Source organism: Chiloscyllium punctatum, chromosome 13 (assembly GCF_047496795.1).
Source record: "Chiloscyllium punctatum isolate Juve2018m chromosome 13, sChiPun1.3, whole genome shotgun sequence".
Classification (NCBI taxonomy): Eukaryota; Metazoa; Chordata; class Chondrichthyes; order Orectolobiformes; family Hemiscylliidae; genus Chiloscyllium; species Chiloscyllium punctatum.
The window spans coordinates 95,672,507-95,698,271 of record NC_092751.1 but is presented as its reverse complement, the minus strand read 5'-3'; the positions used below and the strand labels follow the sequence as shown (position 1 = coordinate 95,698,271).

Below are 25,765 nucleotides of genomic sequence, written 5' to 3'. Positions count from 1 at the left end.
TTCCCTTTGGCAAATAATTATTTGAGAGACATTAAAACTGAGCGCTAAATTATCACTAAGGTATTTTGAAGCCCAAATGTCTGTCTATTCTCTATTCTTCCTGTTTACTATGCCCTCTTTCTCTTTCATTCTTCCAAGGACCAGTTGTTTTTAGGTAAAATATTTCGTAATCTCCAAACTTCCACTGCTATCAAATAGTGTGCAGATCTAGAGTTGTTGGCCAGTCTTGTGAAAATGGCAGAGGATAATCTTTTGTTGTTGATGTCCGTGCAAGAGAACAGATCTGGGTTCACAGCATTGTCTTTGCTGGTCTCAGAATTGCCACTGCTCCAGATTGGGATTTGACTAGTTGTGCGTTTGCCAAATCAGATGTTTGTTTACATGTCATTTCCATTACCTCATGTGGGTTTGATCAAGAGTAAAGCAAGATCTAGTACTGAACTATCTAGAGCGGATTAGGTAGAGGGAGAAAAGGTTAGAAATCTTGTTGGGGTTTGATCTATTTGATGAACTTGTGCTCCCCTCTCTTGGATGGACGCAGGATTCTTAAAAAGTCCATGAGCATTTCTTGCTTCTTCACAGACAGAAGCCCACCACCTCCTGTCACAACACCGCCATTTTGTCTTCCTAATCTATTTGGTGAAATAATAAGAGTGCATTATCATAAGAATCTTTGACCGTAGCTCTAGTTTTGACCTGGTCTACTTTCACTTTAACAGGCATATAGTTGTATGTGGACACATCACACTGGAGAGTGTCTCCAATTTTTTAAAGGACTTCTTGCACAAGGACAGGGATGATGTGAACGTTGAAATAGTCTTTCTACACAAGTAAGTAAAGTTTTGATTTGCTTTGGTGTAGTTTTGGTGTTTGCAATATTCTGTGCTTTTGCCCAGATTTTGCCCTGTCCAAAGCTTAATACTGGAAGAAAGAAAAAGCACGTGTGAACTTATTTGTGTTTTCATCTGTGACATGGGGGTTAGAGAGGAACTGCCCCCTTTGCCATTGCACCAGCGCAGAGTGTAATCATATATTGTGTTCTTGTCCATCTTCAAAAAAAAAATTGTCTGGAAGGTTCAACTTCTGGTGACTGGCAATTAGAAGTAAGGCAATTCAACTGGTGGCTTTATAAATATCGCCTGTGCACAATAAAGTTTTCATCTAACCCTGGTAATGGTCAGAGAATCATCCCTGGGTTTGGGTGGAAGAAAGTCAGCCACAATCTGCCAGCTTGATTATTTCCCAATAGCTGCTCTTGGAAAGTGTAATTGTGTGGCAACTGATGACATGCCTTAGCCATACTCATTGTCCTGGCTCACGTGAACAATGTAACTACTTACTCCTGATCCGTTCCATACTCCGCTTCCGTGCAGTGTACGTTTTTGAGAAAATTGGAAGAACAAAGGAAATGCTGACATACCTATGATTTTCCACAATCATTCTGCATGCTTTTAAGGATTGCATTAATAAACATCAATATGGTTTGGAAGAGCTTGCCAACCACTGAAATTCCATTCACCTGTTTCCCAATTCAGTGTCCTTTGAATACATCGTGGAAGAGCTTGTGGGGAAAATATCCCTGTAAATGTGATACTAAAATCAGAAGATGCTGGCAAAATGCAGCCCTCAAAATGGCAAAGGATGAGGTGATTTGTCAATAAACAGTCCGTGCCAAAACACTAAATCCGCGATGAGGCTAAAGTTGCACTCATAGATCCAAGGTGATGTGGTCATTTGTAGCACTGCTGCTATCTCAGTGGAGATCAGCTGATTTTGCACAGTCTAACCATTAAACTGAAGATTCTGAGACCCTATCCCTGAGCCATTGTTAACATGAAGCCCATTTAAACAAAGGTCTCCTGTTTGTGTGATATCATAAATACCAGATCTCCTATCTCTGAGAGCTCCTCTCACCTGCAATGTTTTAAGATCTGCACACTCCTTCAATTCAACATCATGCACATCTTCAGCACTTTTCCCTTCACCATTGACACACGGGGCACCAAGATCTGAAATTCCCTTTGCAGGCTTTTCCATCTCTACTTTAGGATGCACCTCAAAATCTATCTCTTTGACAAACGTTGGTTACCTGTCTTAGTATTCACTTAAAAAACTTGGTGTCAAAATGTGTTGGTAATCACTCCCAGGAAATTAAAAATCACACAACACCAGGTTATAGTCCAACAGATTTAGTCTAACCCATGAAATGCCTTTGATGTTGTGTATTACAAGTTGATGTTGAAAAAGACATGGGGAATGGCAAGTTAAAGTGTGTCTACTGGAATAAAACATCTTTTTAAGTAAGATCGCTGCTTTATCTCATTTTAGAAATGATGGTAAATAGATTAGCATGACTAGCTTTGACTGGACTACTGTGAGCTATATTATTGATAGCAGTGATGATTTGATTCATTGCCTGTGGTTCCAGTCTTCTGTTCTCTGGATTAGCACATCAGCAGGGGAGCTGAACAATTCACTCACTTCACCCCAGCAGCATCTGTAGCTGCTGATTTTCCTAAGCTGGTTGTAGATCGTAATAATGTAAAATGATCCCAGGAGCTCCATCAAAGGCTGTGCAAGACTAAGCAGTGAGTAAGTAAGCCACGCAGACGAGAAATATCAGAGGCCAACTCTCCTTCTACCAAACTCCTCTTCCCAGCGGCCTATCCTGCTGAGTGGGTTTGTCATGCCCATGCTCACGACCTGGCTTTCGTCCAACTTGGATCAGGTAGAGACAATTCAATCCAGGTAACTCCCTGAGTGGTGAGCACTTGGAAATTTTGTACTTGTGACCATTGAGTAGCAACAGAATCTGATTTGGTTATGGTATACTTAAAAGAAGAATAGTCCATAAACACTTGCTGTCCAACTGGCATGTTAATGGTGGCTTTTTGGCATTAATGGAGCCATACATACACCAAAAGTCAATGCCTTTCAGGAAGAAGTGAAAAGGGGATAGTTATCGCATAAGTAAGGGTTTCTTTTAGTTTTCGCATAGGAAGGTGCTTCTGAACCATACCACGTTCCAGCATTTGCACACTTCAAGCCCATATTTCGAGAAACTATTTTTAAAATCTCATTTCCTAGAAAGGACTTGTCTACTCTGTCAATCTGACGTAGCCTGATTGAGGACCGATTCTAATTACTTTCAACATTCCTTAATAAATGAGTAACATTCTGTAATTTTTTCATGGAGCCAGTAGATGGCACTAACTCAGTTCCCCTTTGGATCTGACTGAAAGTGGTCAGAGGATTTAGAAATCTCAATATTCCTTTTCCTTACTCATTCGAGGGTATGGGTTAGGAGCAGGAGTAGGCCATCTCGCCCCTCGAGCCTGCTTTATTTGATCTGATTGCACCTCAGCACTAAATTGCTGTCTACTATCAATAACCTTTCAGGACTTATATATATTTTTAAAAAGATCCCTGTACTAATGTTCCCAGTTTCCATCTCTTTAACGATTTGTGCCGTTCTCCAGCTGAAGACTTGGCCAGTCATTTCCTTGTATCCCTGAGACTTGGCAGGATGTGATGGTAAAACAACTGAGGATTACCCGATTCCATGTGGGCTATGGGGAGGGGACCTACCCCAGTCCACAGTGGCACCAAGAGGTCAGTCTGTAATCCAGGGATCTGCAAGAAGGGAACCCTGAAATGCAAACTTTTATCTGCCATCTTGGTGACACTGCTCATCAATTCCCAACACGTGTGCCTTGTGTTGAGCTAGACTGCAGGCTTAGAAAAAAAAATGCTTCTTGCTGTCATTGTGAGGCTCCAAGTTTTAATTGCAGGCTCTTTGTCGTATTTGGCTAGCAGAGTCTCTCATGAATGTTTCAAGGAGCTGATGAAATGTGTCAAGATGTTACTTTTGATCACTGTTGAGTACGTTTCTCACAGGTCCCAAAACACAGAGGGAGGAGGGAAAATTAAACCAATCCACCTGAAATGAATGTATTCTAGAGAAGCAAATTTTTATTGAAGTCATGTCTTTGTCTTTGTAAAACCCATCAGGGTTTGTGGAGGACACTTTCTGTTGTTTTTCCTTGGGGAAGGAGGCTGGCCTGTTTTAGCCCACTCCCTAACCTGGTCTCCTTGTACTGTACTCATGACTTCACTATTGACAGTGTCAGAGCCGGAAAATATTCTCCATAGAAAGGTAGTAAAACCTTTTGTTAGCAATAATGCTTGAAGTCAGTGGGTTGTCAGAACCTGCTGTGATTGGATTGAGAGATTTTGATAAAGTAGATAGCAGGACATGGTAAGCAAGAAGCCAGGCCAGGCGGGATTGTATTTCTGATGTAGCAAGTTATGAGCAGGAATGCATTGCCTGAGAGGGTGGTGGAAGTAGATGCAATAGTAATTTTCAAAATGGGATAGAGACATGCTCAGAAAGGTAAACATTACAAAGATATGGGGAAGGAGCAAGGAACTGAGATTACTTGGTCGCTTCTTCAGAAATTTAGCACAGACACAATGGGCTGTGATCTTCTCATTGTATAATTATCTCGTATCCCATTCAAATAGGATCCTATGTTCTATAAGGTGTCCAGTTGCGTGGCTTATATGAAAGGTTCATTACACCATCACCTGTGCTACGCAAGGTGTGGTTGGTAGATCCAAGTTGCTCTGCTAGCCACGAGTTGCCTAGTGACAAAATCATTCTGCTTTTCAGCCAAATAGAGTTTGATTTGTAGGACAAATAGCCTTATTCCTAACATTAAAAATAGCCCAACACTGTATTTCACCACCCAGCAACCTTTGAAATGTTGTTCTGCATTGGGTCCAATCAACAATAACTTGCATTTATATAGCACCTTTAAATAATAAAATGTCTCTAGGCATTGCCAGGAAGAACGATGTAATAGTGGGACACATAATGAAATTAAAACAGGTAAATAAAACCTTGGTCAAAGAGATAAATATTTGAAAAGCATGAGTCTCGCTAATGGAAGTAGAACCAGAGTCTCACCTCTCAATCTCAGTAACACTGGGGTTTCGATCAGTGAGGTAATCTCTAGGTTAAATTGTCACTTCTTATTAGTTTCAACCAACATTGATTTGTATTAACATAATTACAATAACATACAATCTGTTATCACTGGTTGTATTTCTCTTGTCTAACTTATGCCTGTGTTTTGTTTAAAGAATTGCTGCTGACTGTTTCAATTTGTTTTTGTCTCCCCAGTATTTCCCCTAACCTTGAGCTCGAAGCCCTTTTTAAAAGACATTTTACTCAGGTGGAATTCTTCCAAGGTTCTGTCCTGAACCCTCACGATCTAGCCAGAGTCAAGGTAATCCTGTATCCTTTTTCTGACTTTACTGCCTTGAGTGCTTTGATATGATGAATTCTTATATCTCAGTCAGGGCAGTAAAGTTTGGTTAAACTCAGAAAAGGTTCCCCCAAACCCCAACCCCAGTTTTGAATTTATCAGCTGCTCTTTTTCAAACATACTGTGAGTGGATGCGTTTTTTTGTTTTGTTTAGAAACCTGCATCTCATTTAGTGTAAGGAAATCCATGCGGTATGTGAAATGCAGTGAAACAGAACCCAGGATCATATAGCGGCAAACATGAGGATCAATAGCACAGCCGCTGTCTATTGATGTCTATATGACACCTAGAGGCTATTGGGATTGGAAATTCTTGAAGCTCACTGAAGTTATTCCTGCTGACTATGCCTGCGTGCAATAATAGCAAGTTACACAATGCTGCCTGGTGTTTCAGGCATATATCTCTACCCTCAGGATTTTCAGAGCATCCAAAGGCACAAATGGCTGACCGTGGCTCAGAGAAGGCAGGATTCAGACATCTCATGGCATGCCCTCTTAAATTGAAGGCTGAGGGAAATAAATTTAAGATTGAGGAAAGACAGATTAAGGAAAAAGTATGTACATTTTGAAAGCCTCTCGCAACAATTCACTACATATGGGAATGAAACTCCACAGTTTCAGTTTCTGAAGAAGCAGAGTTCTTGCTGGATCATACATCCTGTCCTTCACAGAGTCTTACTTCTCCAAGTATCAGATGGAGCTTCCTCCAGACCCTTCTGAGTAAACTCTACAATTTCCTGAATCTCAAAACTGATGACAAATCAATTGCGGCATGGTGGCTCAGTGGTTAGCACTGCTGCCTCACAGTGCCAGGGACGACTCGGGCGACTGTCTGTGTGAAGTTTGCACGTTCTCCCCGTGTCTGTGTAGGGTTGCTTGGTTTCCTCCCACAAACCAAAAGATGTATAGGTGAGGTGAATTGGCTGTGCTAAATTGCCCACAGTGTTCAGGAATGTGTTGCTTAGATGCATTAGTCAGTGGAAATGTAGAGTAATAGGGTGTGGGTGGGATACTCTTTGCATGTCGGTGTGGACTTGTTGGGCCAAAAGGGCCTGTTTCCACACTGTAGGGATCCTAATTCTAAAAAAATAGTTCAAGAGATTTATGTCGATTCGCAACTCACGGCATACCAGCTCCCTCATGAGCTGCTGCATTATTTACACACTAATTACAGTTTGTTCATTAAACTCAATTATTTTTGCAGCCAATTCTGGACCAATATAAACTCTAGGTAATTGGATGTCATGGCGTCCATCTACTGGCAATTATAATAATGTACCCTTGATTTCTCTTCGGCTGATCCTGGGTTCTGTCTCTCAGCATGTTATTTACTCGATACCTGTGGCCTTGGCGTTGTGTTAACATTGAGTCCAGGTTGGTGTGAAATCCAAATCTTGTCCCTGAGTGATGGAAGGATCCTGAAATGTCTCTCAGAACGTCTTGACCAACGGCTAGTGAACACAGATCCAAAGAACAAAACTGCAAACATCCTGAGAGAAATTACGATGAATTTGGGCAATTTTATTTCGAGTTCCGGTACTGGTGACCAAGTGAGTCTGTCGTACTAGTGTACCAGACAGTGCCTTTCCTTCATTTACTTGGCTGGAGCTCAGTAAGGATTGGGTATTCTGGTAATATCTTTGCAGAACAAAAATACCCATATGTACAGCATTGAGTCTGGTACAGTAGTCAAACTAGTTTAATGTGTTTGGGTTTACACATAGATATACGAATGGCCACAATTCTCACACAATTTAAACATGTACAAAATATTCTGAATGTACATACATACGTTTCCTGTCTTGCTTCTGCTAACAAATAAACATTAACCCTCGGTTTTGTATTCCTAAAGGTATTTTTCCTTTCCTGACAAACCTGTGGATGCTTCATACTGTCCTGGGCCTGTGTCAGCCCAAAGTATTGCCTTTTTCCTTTCTCCAGCTGTCTCATTGACAGCTGCATTATCAGCATCATGAGGATATTCTTAACATTGAAAGATCTCTCTGGTTGCTCAGCATATGCACCCAAAAGACGTTCAACCATGGCTGTACTCCCCCAGCCACCCAATTGATGCAGCCATTTTTGAAGGCAAGTCCACCTGTGTACCACACAATTTTATCGCTACTGATGTTGAAGTCTTTCCATTACAGAGAGAGCTCTCTTAAGTTCCTCTGGAGGTTTGTGATTAGTTTGTCCAACCCAAGTTTGTTGGGTCAGGGTAACCATAATCTCACCCTTCGTGTGGGACTGTGACATTATTGCAGTTTAAGAGTAGTCATGGAGTTTGGAACAAAAGTAAAACTAGTTCAGTTCGATTTGGTTTTGGCATTCTATACATGTTCATGCATATACACATATACACATGACCACAAGAGGGTGCTAATAGAACTCTGTATGTAGATGTCTTTTCCCTGTGAATACTAAATGCCAACACGACTCAAAATGTAAAATGATATACAATAAGCTTTTCTGATTGGTGAATTCCTTAACTAAGTTTGAAAGTGTAATAAATGAGTGTTCAATTAGGCCAAACTACTGAGTAAACAACAATTTCAGCCAATTAGAATTCTCTCTGCTTTTTATTCATTTACATAATGTGCAAACATCATTATCTACTGCTGCCAAGTCATTTTTACAACCCAGCAGAGACTTCTCGATGTCCAAGGTGAGTCAGTAATGGTTGTCTGTACAAGCACCATTCTAAACACCCCTCTCTGTGAAGCAGTCCCCCAGCTTTCATTTACCCCTTTAGGCCAACCAATGCCATGCATACCGTTGGCTAAATTATCTTCAAAGGCCACAGGGTTACAACTTGATTCCCCGTTAAGTGCTGGAGCCTATCAATAAGCAACAGCAGTAAGACACTGGTGTGTGTGTGTGTTGAATGAGTGTTTTTCTGCTGTAATATGAGGAACCGGATTTCTCAGGATATGAATGATCCTCTGTGAAGAACCCAAGATTTCTAATTTATAAATGGCATTTTGTTTTAGCATTTCATAAATATGATTGGTCAGGATAACATTTCATTTTCACTGTTTCTTTCATACAGCTTTCAAAACTTGGCAAATAAGGGAGTGGTTGTAATTAAACTCTATCTTAAATTTTATTAGATGTGTATAATCTAGTTAAGTCAGATGTTTTGTATATCAGTTCATTGAATTGTGTTTGAGTTTGATTTGTTGAGTTTTCCTTCTGATCCATGCCTTTCATTGGCTTTTCATGTTTTGCCGTGTCTCAGATAGAGTCATCAGATGCCTGTCTAATTCTGGCAAACAAATACTGTCCCGATCCTGACGCTGAAGATGCCTCCAATATTATGAGGTAAGAGTGGAGGATGGAACATTACTACTGAGCGTAACCTCATATCTTACAGAGGGATAAGGCCCCAGAGGGTGTCCGGAAGTTCTGAATGCAACTTGTCCCATTGTGTGTGCTGCACTCACGGTTTGTGTGTAAGAGTTCAAGGTGCTTTATGCACAACAGAATGGTGTTCAGCCCTGTAAGCCAATCCCTTTTTATGAACAGCCACTACCCACCTTCATCGGTATGCCTCAGACTTGGAGTTAACTTCCAATTAAACACGTTGTTCCTCAATATTGGCTTTCTTGGGTAACCTGTTCTCCTTATATTGACCTTGTGATGAAAAGTTACGTTGACTTTTCTCACGTCTCCCAAGTTTCCTGATATTTAACTGGATCCATGTATTTGAACTTTTCGCAAAGATGGATACGTTGTGATACTTCCCTTCATATGACATGGCCCATTGGAAACTTTCACAACAAAATCTCCTTCAAAACTAACTTCAACTTTCTAACATCAGGAATAGTTTTCATTGCTCTCTTTGAAGGACATGGGGAACTAAGGAGCAACTGCAGCCTAATGAAGCAGAATGGAATATGTCGGGTTGATAGGGTGAAATGTGTTGGTGGGGAGGAGCGATGGGGTGGGGGTGAACAGTCTCATGTAGAGTGAAAACATCAGCATAGAGCTGGACTGAGTAATCTGTGGTCTGTTGTACATTCAACGTATTTCAACACAAAGGTAAATGGGCTGAGCAAATTATGGTGCTACTCAGAGATGGACAGGCTACTGGGACCTCAATATGTCGGAATGGGGAGAACAGGTGACAGTCCAGCTATTGGGTGGGAAGAGGAGGTGGGCAGACAAGAAGTAAGGGAGATGTTGTGGAGACAGTAGTGAGATGCTTCAGTTTCTGCCTCACAGATGTCATCCAGAATGGTCCTTACAATTGCGAATAATATCACACTATTGAAGAGAGAGAGACTTTTTAAGCATCACTTGATGTTTTAACAAGGGCAATCTACCTGACATCATCTGTTTTACACCACTGAAATAAAATGATCTCCATTGTGTTTCCATCTAAGATAAGCAGCACTGACTTTTACATTCTCTTCAAGCCTAATGTTAACACAGACAAAAGCCTGCGTTTCCTGAAAAGATTTTTTGTTAAGTGCTTTTGTGTGTTGTGTTTTAAAATGTCATTTGTTTAGCGGTTTGTTTGAGGGGGTATAATTGTGTGTTCTCAGGTTTGGATCAAACTGTGTTGTGGTGCACAAAGAAATCATCACAAATGTATTACCTGGGGTCAGGACTTTTATTTCTGTACAGAAAATGACACTGAATATCTATCACACTCAGCTGTTTGACACCAGCAGACAGCAGTGAGGGGCCTGTGACTCCAGCAGACAGTGAAGGAGGTGAGACTCCAGCAGACAGCAGTGAGTGCAATGTGACACCAGCAGGCAGCAGTGAGGGGAACGTGACACCAACAGACAGCAGTGAGTGCAATGTGACACCAGCAAACAGCAGTGAGGGGCGTGTGACACCAGCAGACAGCAGTGCAGGACCTGTGACACCAGCACACAGCAATGAGGGAGGTGTGACACCAGCAGACAGCAGTGAGGGAGGTGAGACTCCAGCAAACAGCAGTGAGTGCAATGTGACACCAGCAGACAGCAGTGCGGACCTGTGACACCAGCAGACAGCAGTGAGGGAGGTGTGATACCAGCAGTGAGGGGAACGTGACTCCAGCAGACCGCAGTGAGGGGCCTGTGATGCCAGCAGACAGCAGCAAAGGGAACGTGACATCAGCAGACAGCAGTGTGTGAGAGGTGGGACTCCAGCAGACAGCAGTGAGGGGAACATGACACGAGGAGACAGTAGTGTGGGAGGTGTGACAACAGTAATCAGCAGTGAGGGGAATGTGATACCGGCAGACAGCAGTGAGGGAAACGTGGCACCAGCAGACAGCAGTGAGGGATGTGTAACACCAGCAGACAGCAGTAAGGGGCACGTAACACCAGCAGACAGCAGTGAGGGGAACGTGACACCAGCAGACAGCAGTGAGGGATGTGTAACACCAGCAGATAGCAGTAAGGGGATCGTGACTCCAGCAGACAGCAGTGAGGGATGTGTAACACCAGCAGATAGCAGTGAGGGGATCGTGACTCCAGCAGACAGCAGTGAAGGGAATGTGACACCAGCATGACAGTTGTTTCTGTCATGACTAGGGGCTATTAGTCTCTGTTACAAATCATGTAGGAGTATGGAAAGCATTTGTTTGTTTATTATTTCTGCATCTGAACAAAAGTCTTTTACAGACTATTTTTCAACTGGGATTTTGAAAAGTTTTGCTGCAGGAAATGTACAGCCAAATAAAATAGATAGACACAATCTGGAAAGTATATATCATCTCAAGTACTTTGGTAAAAGCATTGACAATCTTCATTATTGTTGTGTCTACAACATCTATTACAATGAAAGCCAGGAAGGAGCTGAGCATTGGTACAAAGATGTGGCCTAGTTACATCAGAGACCTGGATATCCTGTCTTACCCAATTGTGAAAACTGCCTTATCGCTGACTGCACGGTGAAGATCAATAGTCTGGTCAGATGAGGAATAACGTTAATTCTCTGACGGAAGGGTACCATAAGAAATAAAACAAAATTTAAGAGAGGCAACTCCTGTTCACAAAGGAGGTAGCAGGAAAAAATTGAGTGTTGAAATCCCTAGGAGGGGTCACACACTGATAATTCCAAAAAAAAAATTATTGGGCCAATGTTTCCTGCCTGTCTCTTGCTGCTCTTTGATCCGAGTGGGTCCATTTCAGAGGGCAGTTAAAAGTCAACATATGGGTCTGGATGCACGTGTAAGATTGGATAAGAATAGCAGGCTCGTTTCCCGAAAGGACATTTAGAGAATCAGATGGGTTTTTACAACACTTAGCATGGTCGCCATTAGGCTAATGTTGTCTTTATTACAGATATTGATTGAACTCAAACTTCACCATCGCCAACGGTGGCATTTGAACTCATGCCCCGGAAAATGAGCCTGAGCTTCTGGATTATTAGGGCTTGTGACATTATCACTGCCTCCCCTTAGCAAGCCCTGGGCTAGCAACCCGGGCCAGTGTTCTGAGAATATGGATTGGAATCCCACCAAAGCAGAGCGTGACATTCCATTTAAAGATAACACCTGGAGTAAAAAGTTAGCTTAAACGGTGATCATGTAACCGCTGCCAGTTGTTGTAAAAATCCTTTTTTAAAATTTCAAAACAATACTTTATTCATAAATAAAACTTATATACATACGTAATCGCGAAAGCAGTTTGGTTCTGTGCTGTCTTTGGAGAAACAGACAAATATTGGAGTTTGACTTTCCTGACAGTTCCAACAGATAAACCCAAACCCGTTTCTTACTTATGCAAGATACTACTTATATACATTTGAGGCACTGGGGAAGTCCAATAACTGAATGGACCCCCATTGTACTTTGGCTGAAAGGCCTCAGACAGTGAACTTTCCCACGATGCCTTGGCAGCAGCTGCCCCAGTCTTTAGTGTGTCCCTGAGCACATGGTCCTGGACTGGGGAATGTCTGCAATGCTCAGTCGAGGTCAATTCCTTGCTCTGGAAGACAAGCAGGTTTCAGGCAAACCAAAGAGTGTCTTTTACTGAGTTGATCGTCCTCCAGGCATGGTTGATGCTTGTCTTTGTGTGCGTCCCGGAAAATAGACCGTAGAGCACAGAGTCCATCATCACAGAGTAGTTCAGGATGCACCTCGACAAAAACCACTGCATCTTCCTCCAGACTTCCTTTACAGAGGCACCTTCCAGAAGGAGGTGTATGACAGTCTCTACTCCCCACTCTGTCCGACACCCACTTCATGGGCTGTGTGCAGTGGCGCTGAGAGTCTGGGCGTACATGAAGGATTTCACCACCAGCCAAGCGATGTCTTAGTGCTTATTGGAGACTTCTGGTGAGTTGCTGTAAAATCCATCTGGTTCATTCATGTCCTATAGGGAAGGAAATGTGCTGTCCTTACTTAGTCTGACCTATATGTGACTCCAGACCCATACGATGTGGTTGACTGCAAAGTGCACTTTGGGCAAATTGGGATGTAATAAATGCTGGCCTAGCCAATTAAGCTCATATCCCAGGAAATAATTAACTTAAAAAATCTATAACTTTGGCAGAAGTATCCATATGTAAATACACTTTGTACTGAGGTTGCAGTTGCACCATGGGGAGAAAAAAGAAATGAACTTATTTTTTGTCCAGCTTTGCTCTGGTGTGTTTAAAACTATGTTGTGTAATTCAACATACAACCAGCAGGGACTGAATAATCCCAAAGGCATTGTAATGGTTGGCTCCCATTGAGATGTGCAGCACAGAAACAGACCATTCTATCCAACTTATCGATGCTGATCCTAAATATCCTAAATTAATCTAGTCTCATTTGCCAGCACTTGGCCCATATCGCTCTAAACCTTTCCTATTCATATACCCATCCGGATGCCTTTTAAATATTGTAATTACCAGCCTCCAACATTTCCTCTGGCAGCTTATTTCTTACATGCACCACCCACTGCATAACATTTGCCCCTGAGGTTTCTTTTATGTCTTTCCCCTCTCACCCTAAACTTATGCCCTCTAGTCTGGACTTCCAAACCCAGGGAAAAGACTTTGTCTATTTATCCTATCCATGCCCCTCATGATTTTATAAACCTCTATACGGTCACCCTTCATCCTCCAATGCTCCAGGGGCAACAGCCCCAGCCTATTCAACCTCTCCCTGTAGCTCAAACCCTCCAACCTTGGCAACATCCTTGTAAATCTTTTCTGAATCCTTTCAAATTTCACAACATCCTTCCGATAGGAAGGAGACCAGATTGCACGCAATATTCCAAAAGTGGCCTAACCAATGTCCTGTACGGCTGCAACATGACCTCCCAACTCCTGTACTCAATGCTCTGACCAATAATAGAAAGTATACAAATGCCTCTTCACTATCCTATCTACCTATCCTAGCAGGTCTCTTTGTTCAGCAGCACTCCCCAGGACCTTACCATTAAATGTATAAGTTCTGCTAAGATTTGCTTTTCCTCGCATTTATCTGAATTAAATTCCATCTGCCACTCCTCAACCCATTGGCCCATCTAATCAAGATCCCATTGTACTCTGTCCACTGTCCACTACATCTTTTGTAAATCTGTGCTCACTCTCAGTGTTCTGCTACAAAACCCTTGATGATTTTTGCAGATGACACCAAAATTGGAGGTGTAGTGGACAGCGAAGAAGGTTACCTCAGATTACAACAGGATCTGGACCAGATGGGCCAATGGGCTGAGAAGTGGCAGGTTGAGTTTAATCCAGATAAATGCGAGGGTGCTGCATTTTGGGAAAGCAAATCATAGCAGGACTTATCACTTCACGGTAAGGTCCTAGGGAGTGTTGCTGAGCAAAAAGACCTTGGAGTGCAGGTTCATAGCTCCTTGAAAGTGGAGTCGCAGGTAGATAGGATAGTGAAGGCAACGTTTGGTATGCTTTCCTTTATTGGTCAGAGTATTGAGTACAGGAGTTGGGAGGTCATGTTGCCACTGTTGGAATATTGCGTGCAATTCTGGTCTCCTTCCTATCGGAAAGATGTTGTGAAACTTGAAAGGGTTCAGAAAAGATTTACAAGGATGTTGCCAGGGTTGGAGGATCTGAGCTACAAGGAGAGGCTGAACAGGCTGGGGCTGTTCTCCCTGTAGCATTAGAGGCTGAGCGGTGGCACGTATATGGAATCAGCTGCCAGAGGATGTGGTGGAGGCTGCTATAATTGCAACATTTTAAGAGGCAGTTGGATAGGTATATGAATAGGAAGGGTTTGGAGGGATATGGGCCGGGTACTGGCAGGTGGGACTAGATTGGGTTGGGATATCTGGTCGGCGTGGACAGGTTGGACCGAAGGGTCTGTTTCCATGCTCTATGACTCTATGATTGGATTTTACCATCTTCTCCACGACTGATGTTCAACTCACAGGTGTATAATTCCGTTTTCTTTTGAGCTCCCTTTTTAATAGTGGGGTTGTATTCACTATCATTCAATCTGTAGGAACTATTTCAGAGTCTAAAGCATCTTGGAAGAAAAACACCACTATTTCCAAGCCACCTCCTTAAGTACTTTGGGATGTAGATTATCAGATCCTGGGGATTTATTAGCTTTCAATTTTATCAATTTTTACAGCTCCCTCTTTTTGCCAAAGGAAGAACGAATGAGAGATCATTGCAGTAAAAGGTTAAAGGCCTGCTCTCTGAGTAGAGAAACGATTGGTGGTGATTTATCCTGAGGGTCACCATACCTCTGGCAATGGGAGGGATTAAGAAGGAGAGACCTTCAGTGGTAAGCTCAGCCAGTGTGGGTATTAAACCCATTCTGTTACATCCAGCCAACTGAGTTAACCAACCCCCCGATTAATCAATGGAATCTCCTGACAACACTGGCTCGACAGCCAAGATAGCAGCCACCCAATGTTTCATGGCAGTAATATATACTTGCCAGGGAAATAGTCCGACCTGTCAGGGTGTGCTATATTAGGGTGTGCACAAGTCTTTTCATTTTGGAGAATAGATTATGCACGGTCTATGTGAAATTCCCAGTGTGCTAGGTTTAAGCATCTCTGTGGTCTTGAACCATTGTGCACAATTTCACTGGAAGGCTTTGTTTTAAAAAAAATATTGCCAGGATACATGGATATTATTACCATTTTCTGCTTATCCCGAACTACCTTTGAGAATCTTTGAGGCATCTGAATGGCTCGTTCAGCTTTTTCAGATGCAGTTAAGAGTCAACTACATTGCTATGGGCCCGGAGTAACATTTAGGATGAACCAAATTAGAACAGTACAGATTTTCTTCATTAAAGGACATCAGTGAACTAAATGCATTTTCTAGCTATCCTGTTGTTACATAAACACAGTTACTGGAATAGCATTATCTTTCCAGATTTATATAAATTCTCCAGGTGTAACGTAAATATTCCAGGAGTGGTGCAGCTAGTGACGTAAGGGGCAACTTTTCACACACAGGGTAGTACGTATATGGAATGAGCTGCCAGAGGATGTGGTGGAAGCTGGTACAATTGCAACATTTAAAAGGCATTTGGATGGGTATATAAATAGGAAGGGTTTGAAGGGATATGGGCCGGGTGATGGCAGGTGGGACTAGATTGGGTTGGGATATCTGGTCGGTATAGAAGGGTTGGACCAAAAGGTCTGTTTCCATGCTGCACATCTATGACCTCCAATTTTGGTGTCATCTGCAAACTTACTAACTATACCTCTTATGCTCACATCTAAATCATTTCTATGAATGACGAAAAGCAGTGGACCCAGCACCGATCCAATCCTCGTGGTACAACACTGGTCACAGGCCTCCAGTCTGAAAAGCAATCCGCCACCACCACCCTCTGTTTTCTATCTTTGAGCCAATTCTGTATCCAAATGGTTAGTTCTCCCTGTATTCTGCATGATCTAACCTTGCTAACCAGTCTCCCATGAGGAATCTGCAGAGGAACAGTCAGTTGTGGTCTTACTGTTGAGCAGGCTTAAGAGCCCAACGGTCTATTCCTGGCCTATACCTTGTTTTCTTCATTATAAGTAAAGGGACAAGTGGAGCATATTCATTTTTTAAAATAAGCATTTCTATAAGTTTTTCTTGAATCTAATTCTGCAAATGCAAAATTGAGGTAACACTACTTTGCTGCCTTGCAATTGTATTATTTGTAACTGTTCAGGAGATTGCCTCCTATTTGCCTAAAAAGGTCCAGTCTAATTAATAATTTTGCTTTTTTGTTTCAGGGTAATATCTATCAAAAATTACAATCCAAAGATAAGAATTATAACACAGATGTTACAGTATCATAACAAGGTCAGAATCTTCTTTTATTGACTATAGAATGCTGTTTTGATTACTCTCTTGAATAATCTCATCATTTGAGAGGGCTGCAAATATTGACTGACTCTTGAGTCCAAACCCTGTGCCTCAATTGCAAAGTCTTAGGGTTAGTGCAGAGGTTCTACCATTTGTTTTCAACAAGGGAATGGCACGCTGCTGGTTGATGAGAGAATCCTTGCAGCACAGTCAAGGCCGTTCAGCTTATTGTGGTCATACTAGCATCGTGAAAGAGCCATCCAGTTGGTTCCCAATATCGCCGCCACTCCCAGCCCTAGGAAAGCTCTGTGTAGTCTTCTATGCTTCACCCAGGTTTTCATGCATTTGCCCCAGTCAGCCTCCATTGCCCTCCAAGGTAGAGCGACAGTCAGGTTGAAATCTTGGAGGAGAAGGTTCAATATTGAAGATATAAGCAACGACCCTGGGGCAGGTGGGTTCGCTGCTTTGGATAGGGGTTTCCTGCTTCATTTGACTGACAAGCAGTCCTCATCTCTCCTCAGCTGCCCAGTTAAATCCAGAGGACAGTTATAAAAGGGAGGCAGCCCCCCTCATTATAATTTTGAAATGAACTTCCTGCCTCCGAAACCAGTTTGCTTGTGAAAATGTCCTCATCCTACCTGACGCCCCTGAATTTGAGATAAAATTCTCACAAACTCCATTGCCTACACAAAACTCAGTCTCCTGAACTTCAAATCCTGAAGAGGGGTAGGTTGAAGGAAATCACAGCTGCCGAGAATGAGGGACAAGCTGAATGCTACTGTTTGAGAAAGGCAGGGATATCGGGAAGACTTGAAGGAGAAGTGGGCTAGGATCTCTTGTGGTGTCATTCCCTGGGGAGAATCAGAAGACAAACAAACAACGAGACTGAATAGTCTAACGGAAAATGACTTGCTCTATGTATGTTCAGTATCGTTTTCTTTCTCCAGACTGAAAGCATGGCATGTGGCATTGAAACAGAGAGACATTTGATATTGTGTGCCTGAGCCAGCAATATCGCAACCTGATTTGGATCCAAGCTGCAGACTTGCAGCAGATGTTTCTGCTCCTCACATTTTCCCCTCTGTCTTGCTAATGTAGGATTTCCTTGGACTGATGCGGAAAAAAAAAACATTTAAATGACATATTTTTGTAGAAAGCATAGAATGTGACCAGAAGAAGCACAAGGCATAGTGTCACTTGAGGAGAGTTTGGTGTTCAGTTTGTTTTCAGGAAGTATTTTTAACACAGCCCTTGCACTGGCCTCCCTGGGAATCTTACTGCACAGGAGTCCAAGCTGCTGTCAATAGCAATTGCTCCTCTCTGTGGTCACTACCTGGAACTGCAGAGGGTGAAACTTGTCCCCTATCATGGTATCTTGCTGTTTTTGAAGGAAGAATAAGTATTGAGGAACTCATTTTGAAACAGAGTGTCCTTTCCCCTTGATTTAGTTCGTTAGAAGTTTAGTGTGAGGAACCTGGGCAATCTTTTACTTTCCTTGCAAGGAGAGTCATGGAATCCCTACTGTGGAAACAGGCCATTCAGCCCATTGAGTCCACACTAACCCTCCAAAGATATCCCACCATTCATGGGTCATTTTGAGGAACACTTCTTCACGCAAAAGGAAGTGGGATAGTGGAACTTAGTTCAATCCTAAAAAATACGATGTAGAGGCAGTGGGTTCAATTGGAAATCCCAGTTTTGATTTTGATAGATTTCCACTAGGCTATCTTATTAAGGGTTACAATATCAATGCAGTTGAATGGACTTAAGATACAGTTAAGTCACAGTTTAGTTGAATGGCTTAACAAGGCTTAAGGTGCCAAGGACTTTGTCCTCTCTGTTTTCTCTCGCAAATGACTGCACTTCCGAGATCATTGTACCAGGCACTAAATCCATTCTAGTTTCACAGTTCAATGTATCTTGAACGTTTCTGCGCCATCTATCACTCCTGGTGTAAGCCTTCGCCATCCACTGGTGTTGATGGCATAGTGATATTGTCACTGGACTAGTAATCCAGAGACGTAAGTAATATTCTGGGGACTTTGGTTCAAATCCCATATCTGCAGATGGTGATAGTTGAATTCAATCTGGAATTAAAAGACTAATGACCATGAAACCATTGTCATAGAAACCCCTCTAATTCTTACCTGGTCTGGCCTACGTCTGATTCCAAACGCACAGCAATGGGATTGACACTTGACTGCCCTCTGCACTAGAACCACTGACTTCATTACAACCTTGGGTCGAACATGAACAAAAGAGACAAATTTCAGCAGTGAGGTGAGATTGGCTACTGTTGACATCAACATCACATTTGACCAAGTATGGCATCAAGGGTCCTTAACGAAACTCAAATCGGGGAAAACTGTCTGCTAATTGGAGTTATACCTGGCACAAAAGGCTGTTGTGGTTGTTGGAGGTCAGTCATCTTAGCTCAGGACATCACTCAGCGCAGTATTTTATCCCCAGCCACCTTCAATACTTCATCAATGACCTTTCCTGCACCACGAAATAAAAATTGGAGATGTTTGCTGATGATTGCATAAATTGAGCACCATTCACACCACCTCAGATAGTAAAGCAGCCCATGTCCAAATGCAGCAAGACCTGGATGCAAAGCAGATTTGGGCTGACAGGTGAAAAGCAACTTTGGAAGAATTCTGAGCAATCGTCCCATGTTCCCATGAGCATTCTGTTTCAAAGAGAGTTGTGCAGCTCAGCACTAGCTTAATAGGTAATGGTACCATCTGACGTGGTAATGGTAGATGAGACTTCAGATTCATTTTCTCATATGTTTTGTATCAGCTGAACACAGCTGAAGCAACAGTCAAGGAATTGTACTTGGCCCCAGTGACCCTAAGGCAAAGAAGGGGGGAAAAAAATTAGCCAGACTTCCTATTCCTCATGACTACCCCTCTCCTTCCCATGTACCTCCCTCATCCTGTGCCCTCAATAGAAAGTGTACATGTGGGTGTGTGGGGTGATGACGGAATAATTTTGGCCATTAAACACCGTATAGTTACATAACCTACTGACATTTGCTGTCTGAGTGAAGAAGGGCCAATTCAGTGAGGTATTCTTCCCTAGTCCTCTCCAGAGGGGCAGTCAATGGTGAGAGTATAAATTGCTCTTTGTTAACACGTTTGTGATTCCCACCGTGCAGGAATCTTTGCTGCCCCTAGAAGTACAGGGAAGGAAGTTGCTCAGGAATCAAATTTGAAAAATAATCAAGCAGACTGTCCTCCTTCTCCAGTTCTAAAACCAATCAATCGATTTGATTTTTAACAGAATTTTCACTTCAATGGTTAAGATCTGTTTAGTTTGGAATGGTGCTGCCATTTTTTTCTTGCATGTGTATTTAAAATGACAATAAAGTATATCTCTTCAAGTTCAGGGTTTTCACACCTGTAAAATGTCAGCTAGCAAAATGCAGCACTGACAGCCCAGACACAAGGTGGGGAAGTGAGGCCGCTTTGTATCGGGTGTATGTTCCACGCTTGCTATTGGAAAGGCTGCAGCTGCTCTTGTTTTTGTAGTTCATTACAGAACAGAAATGCTACACTGGCACCTCTGCATGAACAATATAAAAATAAAACAAAATGTTTAACCAACGATATTGGAAAGTATGAAAGGCCCGAGGGAGCTCGCTCTGAATGGGCAACAGATGTGAATCCAGATTGAAGTCCAGTGTGTTTGCTGCACACTGCTGCAATGCCACCCTATTGTTTGGGGTTCCCAGGGAAAATAAAGGAGACAGTTAGTTCAAACTTTTTGTGATGCACTGCATATGTTTTCATGCTGTATGGGGTTGTGGTGGGGGCGGTGCGGGGGGAGGGGGGGCAGTATGAGCAGAATTGAATTTGTACACTTCTCTTTTATTTTTGCTCTCCTCTGCTATCAGGCCCATCTGCTGAACATACCCAGCTGGAATTGGCGGGAAGGGGATGATGCAATCTGCCTAGCTGAACTGAAGCTGGGTTTTATAGCTCAAAGCTGCCTGGCTCCAGGCCTCTCTACAATGCTGGCCAATCTCTTCTCCATGAGATCGTTCATCAAGGTATTGTACTGTCTCTTCATATTAAGCCTGAGAAAACATTCATCCTACTTGTCATTCTTTTGAAAAAAAAGCATATATCTTGAAGAAAAAATACAAAAAGATGGAAGATGTTGCCATGTTTTATTTTGTGTTTAACAGCAGGTGTCCCCCACATACCACAGTTTTTAATGTGTGCCAGCGCTTCAGTAATTCAAATGGAGTGTGAATCTGATGTTGCTTTCTTGGGCTTGAATTTAGTTAAACTAACTGTGCACAGGTTATATATTTGGTACAGTGTTTAAAATGTGATTGCTGCCAAACACATAGAATGCTAAGCTGTTAAGAGGTGAAACCCAGATGGGTTTTTTGATTGCAAGCTGTATATATACAAGAGTCTGCATTGCCAATTGACTCCTCTATCATTTCCACCAAAATGTGTGGCATCAACAAGGGGCTACTTTCTGCCATCCCTTTTCTACAAAACTGCCATCGCAGTTGTTTTTTCCCTGTACAGGTAAATGCTTGTGGTGCATGGATAATTAACGATGCACTGCTGCATCCACTTTCTCCCAAAAATATAGACTAACAGGTTGTATCTACTTCTGAGGCCAAAGTTGGTGGGTTCAACTCCCACTCCAGGGACTTGAGTCCACCAATCTAATTCAGCACTTGGGAGCAGTGCCAAAGAAATGTTGCACTGTTAGGGGTCCAATCCTTTGGATGCCACATTAAGAGGTCCTGTCTCCTCTCTGAAATGGAGCTTAATTATTTCAAAGAAGAGAAGCTAAGATATTATTCTCTGATTCTAGGTATTATTCATCCTTCAGTCAATAGCAATAGAACAGACTATCTGCTCTTATCATATTGTTGTTTGTAGGAGTTTGCTACATGTAATTGGCTGCTATGCTTTCTATATAATGTGTCTTGGGGCATCCTGAGTTTGTGGAGGCACAGTAATTAGTGCAAGTCTGCTTTTCTTTCTATGATTTTTTTTTCCAGTGCTCTTGATGACAGTCTGAGAACAGAGGTTATGTTCAAGATGTAATGGCATTTTAGAACGTATCCCTTTGATGTTGCATTGGGCTGTGAAACCAATCTGAATCCCATCTCACCTACCCTGTTCCATTATCACCCATATGTCTAACCAATGACCAGTTAATTGCCCTTAAAGTTGGTGAGTCTACTACAGTCGCAGGCAGGCCGATACATGCCCCTATTACTCTCTGAGTAAAGAAACTACCTCTGATATCTGTCCTAAATCTATCACCCCTCAACTTAAAGCTACGTCCCCCATGTTAGCCTTCGCAATCAGAGGAAAAAGGCTCTCACTGTCCACCCTATTTAACCGTCTGATTATCTTGTATGTCTCAATTAAGTCACCTCTCAACATTCTTCTCTCTAACAAAAACAGCTTAAGTTCCTCAGCCTTTCCTCCTAAGACCTTCCCTCCATTATCAGGCAACATCCTAGTAAATCTCCTCTGAACTCTCTCCAAAGCTTCCACATCCTTCCTATAATGCAGTGACCAGAACTGTACACAATACTCCAAGTGCGGCCTCACCAGGGTTTTGTACAACTGCAGCATGACCTCATGGCTCCAAAACTCAATCCGTCTACTAATAAAAGCTAACACACCATATGCCTTCTTAACAACCCTATCAACCTGGGTGGCAACTTTCAGGGATCTATGTACATGGACACTGAGATGTCTCTGTTCATCTACACTGGCAAGAATCTTACTATTGGCCTCGTACTATGCATTCCTGTTATTCCTCCCAAAGTGAATTACCTCACACCTTTCTGCATTAAGCTCCATTTGCCACCTCTCAGCCCAGCTCTGCAGCTTATCTATGTCCCTCTGTAACCTGCAACATCCTTTGGCACTATCCACAACCCCATTGACCTTAGTGTCATCCGCAAATGTACTAATCCATCCTTCTACGCCCTTATTCAGGTCATTTATAAAAATGACAAACAGCAGTGGCCCCAAAACAGATCCTTGTGATACACCACTAGTAACTGATCTCCAGGATGAACATTTTCCGTCAACCACCACCCTCTGTCTTCTTTCAGCTAGCCAATTTCTGATCCAAACCGCTAAATCGCCCTCAATCCCATAACTCCATATTTTCTGCAAAAGCCTACCATGGGGAACCTTATCAAATGCCTTACCGAAATTCATATATGCCTCATCAACCCTCGTCCACCAGTTTGGTCACCTTCTCAAAGAACTCAATTAGGTTTGTGAGGCACGACCTACCCTTCACAAAACTATCTTGACTATCTCTAATCAACTTATTCCTCTCTAGATAATTATAAATCCTATCTCTCATAACCTTTTCCAATACTTTACCCACAACTGAAGTAAGACTTACTAGTCTAAATTACCAGGCTTGTCTCCACTCTCCTTCTTGAACAAGGTCCTCCAGTCTTCTGGTACTATTCCTGGAGACAATGATGACATAAAGATCAAAGTCAAAGGCTCTACAGTCTCCTTCCTGGCTTCCCAGAGAATCCTAGGATAAATTGCATCCGACCCAGGGGACTTATCTATATTCAGAATTGCTAACTCTACCTCATTGTGAACCTCGATCCCATCTAGTCTAGTAGCCTGTATCTCAGTATTCTCCTCGACAATATTGTCTATTTACAGTGTGAATACTGATGAAAAATGTTCATTTAGCACTTCCCCTATCTCCTCTGACTTCACGCACACTTCCCACTACTATCCTTGATTGGTCCTAATCTTACTCTAGTCATTCTTTTATTCCTGATATACCTATAGAAAGCCTTAGATTTTTCCTTGATCCTATCCGCCAACAACTTCTCATGTCCTCTCCAGGCTCTTCTTAGCTGTCTCTTTAGGTCCTTCCTGGCTAATTTGTAACTCTCAAGCGCCGTAACTGAGCCTTCATGTTTCATCCAAGCCTCCTCCTTCCTCTTAACAATAAAAACATTTTGTGGCATTCCTGACCATGTGATTGAAACATGTCATAGTGTGAAACCTATAAACTGCGGGCATTGTTGGCTGAGTGAGGAAAATGAAAAAAGCTCAATGCCACCGTATCCTCAAAATCTCCTTGAATATGTCATCAGTTCGATATCCCACACAGATGGATGGAATTTCATTGTGCCTTGCCCTGAAATAGGCAATCGTTCTTTACATTATGATTTAAAAGTTGTGACTAAAAGCTGATGGTTTCCTTGTCTATGAGTGTCTTGTCACACAAAGATAAATTTTGCAAAATTATCACATTGAGAGGCATAGGGATAAAATGGAACTTCACTGAGATCACAAAATGGGTGCTAACTAATTGTCCACCAATGGGCAGGTTATTTTTTATTTCAAAAATCTACTTTATTCATGTGTTATAGAGTCATAGAGATGTACAGCATGGAAACAGACCCTTTGGTCCAACTTGTCCATGCTGCCTAGATATCCAACTCAAATCTAGTCCCACCTGCCAACACCCGGCCCATATCCCTCCAAACCCTTCCTATTCATATTCCCATCCAACTGCCTCTTAAATGTTGCAATTGTACCAGCCTCCACCACTTCCTCTGGCAGCTCATTCCATACCCGTACCACCCTCTGTGAGAAAAAGTTGCCCTGTGTGTCTCTTTTATATCTTTCCCCTCTCACCCTAACCTATGCCCTCTAGTTCTGGACTCCCCGACCCCAGGGAAAAAACTTTGCCTATTTACCCTATCCATGCCCCTCATAATTTTGTAAACCTCTATAAGGTCACCCCTCAGCCTCCAACGCTCCAGGAAAAACGGCCCTCGCCTGTTCAGCCTCTCCCTGTAGCTCAAATCCTCGAATCCTGGCAACATCCTTGTAAATCTTTTCTGAACCCTTTCAAGTTTGTAATATATATCATGGTCAAAAATGTGTTTCAGTTCTGAACAGTAGCATATGAAGCTTGACTCTATCCAAAAACAAACCATAGGCTTCTCTTAGTTGTACAAGACTATATTTACATGCATTTGAGGCAGCAGAAGGATCCGATAGCTGAATGGACCACCATTTAACTTTGGCAGAAAGACCTCAGACAGTGGTCTTTCCCCCCTGTGCCTTGGCAGCAGCTGTCATAAGCTTTTGTGCTTTCCTCAGCTCATAGTCCTGGATCTTGGAATATGTCAATCAGCAACATTCAACTCCTTGCTGTGGAAGACCAATAAGTTTCAGGCAGACCAAAGAGCATCTTTCACCAAGTTGATGGTCCTGCAGGTACAGCTGATGTTTGTCTCAGTGTGCGCCCTGGGGAGCAGACCGTAGAGCAAACTCCCATGTCATGGAGCTGTTCAGGACGAACATCAACAAAAGCCACTCCATCTTTCTCCAGACGTCCTTTGCAAAGGCAATAGACAGGCATGTGTCAACTCGTTCAGTTGAGACTTTGCAGATTGAAGTGTATGCCACTGTGTGACGTAACCCTGCTTTATATGCAATGACCATCACAGTTGCTAAAGGTAATCCTAAATTCTTCAAAGAATTTATATGGAGCCCATGACCTCTGGAAATGCTTCACTGCCAATGAATTAGTTTGAAGTATCGTTTACTTCTCTTATAAGTCAATGGAATTGCAGATAAGGTGGGTCTGTAAAGGGTGGAAAATTTGCTTCCACTTTGTAGCTCTGCCAGAGTTGAATTGGTCCTATAATATGGTATGACACATCAGTGCTGTATGGAGGTAGTATTGCATTGCTGGAGGCATTTAAGTGAGATTGTTAAACAGAGATTCCGACTGCCTCTTCAGGCAGATCTGAAAGATGATTGCCTTGTGGCCTTGCTAACTTTTGTTGTTCAACCAATACCACCAAAATAGTCTCCTCGCTCATTACTGTTTGTGAGACTTCATGGTGTGCAGGTCAGCTGCCTCATGTTCAAAATAATTTATTGGCAATGAAACCTTTTAATCCTCCTGAATCATGAAAGGCTCAATGTAAATGTCAGCTTGTCTGAGTTTAATAGATTTTGTTACTGTGCTTAGTATCCATGTTAGCAGTTGCACAGAAGGGACCTTCTGATGCTCAGTACCACATATTAGCATGTGTTTCAATCTGCAAAACCATGTTAGAGTCAATCTGGCATGTAGTTTGTGCTTGCTCAATTGTGGGAGGAATCATTAAGAAGTTCAGGATGACATGACCCAGTAATGAGCAAATTTCAGCAATATTTG

The 25,765-nt window shown here is 42.4% G+C and overlaps 1 protein-coding gene across 11 annotated transcripts in view; it reads left to right on the top strand.

Annotated features, from left to right (window-relative positions):
* Window positions 1-25,765, top strand: part of kcnma1a (potassium large conductance calcium-activated channel, subfamily M, alpha member 1a) — an 845,585-nt gene that overhangs the window by 610,868 nt on the left and 208,952 nt on the right. For all 11 annotated transcript variants that reach the window (XM_072583314.1, XM_072583323.1, XM_072583322.1 and 8 more), the window contains 5 exons: window positions 720-830; window positions 5,186-5,291; window positions 8,568-8,650; window positions 16,474-16,543; window positions 20,448-20,603. In XM_072583314.1, coding sequence (XP_072439415.1) covers window positions 720-830; window positions 5,186-5,291; window positions 8,568-8,650; window positions 16,474-16,543; window positions 20,448-20,603 — 526 coding nt within the window. The remainder of the gene's footprint in view (window positions 1-719; window positions 831-5,185; window positions 5,292-8,567; window positions 8,651-16,473; window positions 16,544-20,447; window positions 20,604-25,765) is intronic.